A 6,000-nucleotide genomic window follows, 5' to 3' on the forward strand; every position below is an offset into this window, starting at 1 on the left:
AGTTAATAACCCTAAGATGAAAATTAGTTCCTAAAAGTGCAACTCTGGTCCATGGATTCCACATATTGTAAAACTGTATTTCATAATTTAACCTCTCATGTGGAGCAATTCTTAAAGTTTCAAATAAAGCCTCTCAAATCCACTGAATACCAATACAGAATTGTATTCCTGAATCTGCAGCAGCCTGAGAAATTACTTTTCAAAAGCATGAATAATCCTTATTAACCTTAACTGAGGGCTCACTCAAACTTAATTATAAACACTCCCGAGAGCTTTATCTGCTGCTTGTTAATGTGCCTGTTCTGGTATCTCAAGCTTCTTTCATGTCTTCAGTTTTACTAGAAACCTCAACTGCCTCTTGCCTATGCGCAAGCCTCCATACTTGTTTAATAAAACAAAACACAGCAACCTTCTGAAAAAGGGAATGTTGACAGGCAGAGTAAAACTAACAGAATGTGAAAAAAAGCCAAAAGAGATATCATTTAGGAAATCCAATGTTTAAGATATTTTAACGTCTACATAAAAGCCATCACACAAGCCAGCAAGAGACCCCGTAAAAACTAAAATCCAGCCTGCTCCAGAATAAATGAGGCCTTGCTAATAAGCATGTGCCCAAACACAAGTTGCCTGCTTTTTCCACATTCTTAAGTAAGTATTTTATGGCAGTTAAATATACAACAAAGAAGGTTTTTATTATGAATACTTCATTCCTCTGCTGAAGCCATTAGGTGTTTTCTCTTTGCCCACAAAGGCCCTTGGATTGTCAAGAACAGAAAAATGGATGCGGCTCCTTCCAAGTGTTAGTACAGCTCAGGTTACTAGCAAATATCATGCTCCTTACAAAGGCTGAAAATAATGAAGTCTCACTTCTAGCTCCGACTAAAAAAAGTACTTTATTCTAGGATTTCACTGAATCTATAGCACTCTTACCATAATGTGACACCTGTAAAGCAGTCATGAGAAAAATAATGTAACTAGTTAAAAGTTAGCACTCTTTAAAATTAACTTAAGTTAAAAGTTAAATATTTCCACTTTCAACTAGTGAAAAGGTAAGTTAAAAAGAGAGTAACTAGTTAAAAGTTAAGTTGATTCGTGAAAAATGTGTGAAACATGGCAAATTGCCTCAGCATCATTTTTCATTTTCAAATGTAATGAGTGGGTTTCTTTTCCATAAGCTGACAGAAGCACACCAGTTTATTCAGAACTCACCCTCCTTTATTTGGAAACAATGTTGTACTTGTCATACAGTTTCAGAATAACAATTTACCAATACCTATGTAATGGTTAGATCCTTCTCACCCTCTCTATGTGAAGTACTTTGTAAAAGTCAATGCATCATATAGGTATACCAGAATAACAGAAAGGAGATATTCACAGCCAGGTAACAAATGAAAACTGTTTCCACAGAAAACCTCTGTTGTTATGATTTTTATTGCTCAAAAGGTAACAAAAGGGTATGAAATACATCTGAATTGGAGATAAAGTGTCTGAAAATCAAAATTAGACTGAAATGAGAAAAAGCAGTTTAAATGAGAAAAAGAATGTTTAGTTGCATAGCAGAAACTGTTTAAACATGCTTATTGAACCTCAGCAAAAGCTGCATTTCAGAATTTACATCTGACAATTTTCCTCTTCTGTTCTGCAAAACTAAGCCCCCACTACTGAACAACTGCTCTACATGGGCAGATGAGGGAATGCTGTGTTGTAATGGATGAATAGTTTTTTCATAGTACGTGACATCTCAGGTAAGTTTCTCACAGATGAGAAGTAATGGTCAGCTTCTTGGGTCCTGGGCTGCTGGTTCTGATCTTCATTACAATTGTAAAAAATCATCATCTGCTTCACCCTCACTACTTGCTCCCACTCTTACTGGGATCAATGTCTCTGCTTGCTTGTGCTTGTTCCCTCTCCTGCAGCCATTTGGCTGCCCTGTTGACTTCTGCAAACACACAGAAAATCCCAGCACTTGTAGTTCTTAAGAGACCATATGTCATAGGAAGGCACACTACTCTGTCTCTCAAACAAGAAGTCCTAGAGAGTTTCAATGAAGAAAGATCATTCCATCTAAGTCCTAGAGAGTGGCTGTGTCAGAAAAAATGCTGGGAAAGCTGGATTTCAATTTTTTTTTACTTTTAATTTAGACTTTATAAAAAGTTAAAGTTAACCTTTTTTAACTAGTTAAAGTTAAAAGTTAGCCATTTCTTTAACTAGTTAATTAACTAGTTAACTCCCATGACTGCTGTAAAGTAACTAAAATCTTAATCTTGTGGCTGTACAGACCAAATGTGTCACTCATATTGGTTACTATACCATAACTCCATCACAATTCATCTGGAAATGCAGGTGTCCCCTGTTTCCCTCTCCCTTCCCCCTATACAGGATTGTATAGTGGATTCAATGACTGCACTGAGCCAGTAAAGTTATTCATAAATGTAATGAATGAATGAACAAACAAGCAAGCCGTAGCTGAAGAGTGGAGCCCTATGAATTTCAAGGGCAAGGTACGTCTAAAAGTCAAATTATTTTATTTGGGTGTCCTTTATTTTAATTTTTGCTTTTAACCTGGAAACATTAGCATCAATATAATGTAGACATTCATCACTGATGCTTATGCAGCACGACTTGCGCTTATCCACCTGTGAATGTTCAACTTTTCTGCCTACTAATTTGAAGCTGTAAGGATTATTGATAACACCCCAAACCTACAAAAAGATGTAATATATAAAAACAACATCAAAAAGCCCAACACAAAAGTTTCCTTCTTTCCCCCTCAACATCAGCCTATACCTTGTAGTCTCTTGGACCACTGCTGGGTTTATAATGTTATAAATCTTTGAATTCGCAAAGGTTAGAATGAGAAAGTTAGAAAATAAAAGTATTTGAAAACTAGGCATCCCCTTCCCAGTTGCACAAGGCTTTTGGCTCCTAAGCTCTGATAAACTGCAATAGAAAGGACCTTTTCCCTTAGCTCTACTCTTGGGCAATGACCGAGACAAATGTAGAAAGAATAACAAAATGACTTGTTGTTCTTATTAAATCTATGACATGTACAGCCAAGATATGTTTTTATAATGACTTACTAGTATTCATTTGTGAGGTGCTTAGTTACCAGTTACAGCTTCACCCTACTTAAGCAGTTCAGCTACAGTTCATACTAAAATTTTTAGCCCAGTGCACATCATAATATTCTCTGGAATGCACATGCATGCACACACACGCATATACACAAAACAGCATATCTTTTGAAGAATTACATGCATACCTGGGAATCCTGCCAATGAGGATACAATAGAGAGTGCAAACTGATTAGAACTCACTCTCATAACATTATATAAAGAAAATAACACCAGCTCAAAGAAACATTCATTAAGGACAAACACCTTAATTATTTTTTCTCCACCAGGCAATAAATTCTTCAATTTGTTCAGCTTTGGGGAACTCTCTTGTATGTAAGGATGGAGTTACAGAGTAGTGTTATGAAACTATCTGCTTACTTTTTGATCTGTTCCAGCTTGCTCTCCTCTGCCTTGATATAATCTTTCAGTGATGTCAACAGGTCTTTTTCTGTATTAATTAAATCTGTCATGTGACCTAAAAAGAAAAGCAGTTTTGACTGATTATCAGAGCTCTGCTTATCATTCAAAAGGTGTTCCCACTGGAACAAACTGAGGGCAGAGATAAGGGAAAAGCACACCAGAAATCGGTTAGTTATTTTGTATTTCTCTTTCTACCCATAAAGATGTCTGAAAAAGATTCCTCTCTCTCTGCTTGAGAGAACTTAGCGTGTTTTACATAGTCTGCTGCCATGAACATGAATGCTGCATCAAGGTCAGCACTTTGACTTTCATTTGCATCATATCTGGGGAGATAGTATAGGCTGAAAAGGAATATAATTTTATTCAAATACGTCTGATATATAGCAAATAAGGCAAAAATGAATTATAAAGATACACAAAGCATTTGAAACACAATACTCTGACACAATACTTGTAGAGGTTCTCTCTACAAGCCAGCAATGAATTTGTTAAAGCAGGATATTAAGTAAACAGATGGCTGAACTGCTTTATTCTACTGTAAAAGCCAAACTGCTATACACACTATTAAAAAAAAAAAACATTGTGGGGGCAGAGGTAAATCCTGGAACAGTCGTACTGTTATGAGTTCTTACCAAGAATTACTTTGTTTCCTCATTTGAAGGAAACCAAAATTATTTTTGATCTAATGAATGCACGTCCCAGTCCTCTGTCACTTTAACAGGACGATCTAAATAAAAACATTCCTCCAAAAAAGATAAGTCACAGAAGCACTGGTGGTGAGCTTCATGCTATACTAATTCCTGGAGCACACTGAAGAGTCAGTTTTGAAAGCTGCCAGATACAGCTCTACAGTTATGCACTGTATATACAGAAGCTTATCTCACCAATCGAAGTGAAGAAGTCTGTATGGGCATAAGAATGAGGCAGAAGAACACCCAGGACCAATACAAACCAAACTTTTCTGGATGCCATAGTTCAAGAGCTGTCACCACACCATACACCTACAAAAGAAATGTGAAAGACTTATTTACAATTGCATTCAGTCAGATTTCATTCTTTCTTGATGAAGAACAACTCTTTTTTACTCCATTTTCACTGAAGTTTGTAAGAGAGATTTCTTTTAACAAGCAAATTTTCTCCTAATTAATGCATACTTTTGCAATTACATCCCTCCTGGCTGCAGTCATCTGGGGGAAAGCATTCTGACCACATTCTGCAAATAGCATCTGCCCTGTTCACTTATGAAGTGAAAGCAAAAAACAAGCATGGATCCACAGTTCTAGAAACAGTTTCAGCATTGCTGTGTTAGCATAATCCCCCTTCTCCCCAACAAGATTTTAAAAATTTAAAAAGTAAGACTATTAAAACTAGACTCTGGTGAAGCGCATGTGCGCACACACACACAAAGCCACACAGTATACTGCATAAAGATCTTGCCAATGTAAATAAAATTTTTCATCAGAGCCAGTAAAATGAGCTTCCTATCGAATAAACATAGTATTGAAAAAGATCCCATACTGACAAGCTCTTAAGATAAGTCATTTGGGTCTCCATATCTGTACCACATTACTGCATGCATACAATAACTTATTCAAAAAGCTACTTGAACAGCTGGCTTATAATGAGTCTTTAGAAGAGTATGTAGTCCATCCATAGCAGATATACTTGCCAAACTTCCTCTCATGAACCACTGCCAAGTTCTGAGTTTTTCAAAGTCTTGGATGCTTTCACGAGACCCTAGAATTTTCTCACTACTTTGTAAGAAAAAGTTACATTAAAGTGTTTACAAAACTGAAAGCAATCTGGGTATCATCCAAAAGATTTAATTTTCATATGAAAAAATGTCCCTGCCTCAGACTAAATAAATCTGTTGCTTAGTGTGAAAAAGTTAATTCAATGTAGCAATCTTAGTTTTCTCCCATGCAGGATTTTCTTATATATTAATATAAAGCACATATATACTGGCAGCTTGCAAGAAGTACTGGAATCCTTCAGGATGAACAGAACTATAAAAACAAATTCTTTGCTCATACATGCAGGGCCCCAATACAGTCAGTCTAGAAGGGTAACAAAGTCTCAGTTATGTTAAGGGCTCAAGCAGTGGCATAATATTGGGGGGGAGAGTGGGGAGAAGGCCCTGAAAAAGCAGAAGCAGCTGCCCTGCTAGAGCAGCCACTGATGCTGCCCTACCCATACACTGCTGCACTTAGGGTGCTCAGGCATCATGCTGCACTTCTGGGCTGAAGATAACTGAAATGTCTGTGATTTTCTGTCACAAAATAGAGTCAACAGTACTGGTTGTTTACTGTACAAACCAGCATGCTGTCCACCTCTAGTATTTTAAGCTGATTGTTTTGCATAAAACAGTGTAGAAGTTGAAAAATATTTTCATAGATTTCATAGACATTAGGGCTGGAAGGGACCTCGGGAGATCATCGAGTCCAGCCCCCTGCCCAAAGGGCAG

At 37.0% G+C, this 6,000-nt stretch overlaps 1 protein-coding gene across 3 annotated transcripts in view; it reads right to left on the reverse strand.

Annotated features, from left to right (window-relative positions):
• The window catches only part of P4HA1 (prolyl 4-hydroxylase subunit alpha 1), a 54,171-nt gene that overhangs the window by 35,711 nt on the left and 12,460 nt on the right, over window positions 1-6,000 (reverse strand). For all 3 annotated transcript variants that reach the window (XM_019538574.1, XM_019538573.1, XM_019538572.1), the window contains exons 2-3: window positions 4,421-4,537; window positions 3,495-3,591 (exon numbers count right to left, since the gene is read on the reverse strand). In XM_019538574.1, coding sequence (XP_019394119.1) covers window positions 3,495-3,591; window positions 4,421-4,508 — 185 coding nt within the window. In that variant the 5' untranslated portion in view covers window positions 4,509-4,537. The remainder of the gene's footprint in view (window positions 1-3,494; window positions 3,592-4,420; window positions 4,538-6,000) is intronic.

Source organism: Crocodylus porosus, unplaced genomic scaffold, assembly GCF_001723895.1.
Source record: "Crocodylus porosus isolate Cpor-Errol unplaced genomic scaffold, CroPor_comp1, whole genome shotgun sequence".
In the NCBI taxonomy this organism is placed as follows: Eukaryota; Metazoa; Chordata; order Crocodylia; family Crocodylidae; genus Crocodylus; species Crocodylus porosus.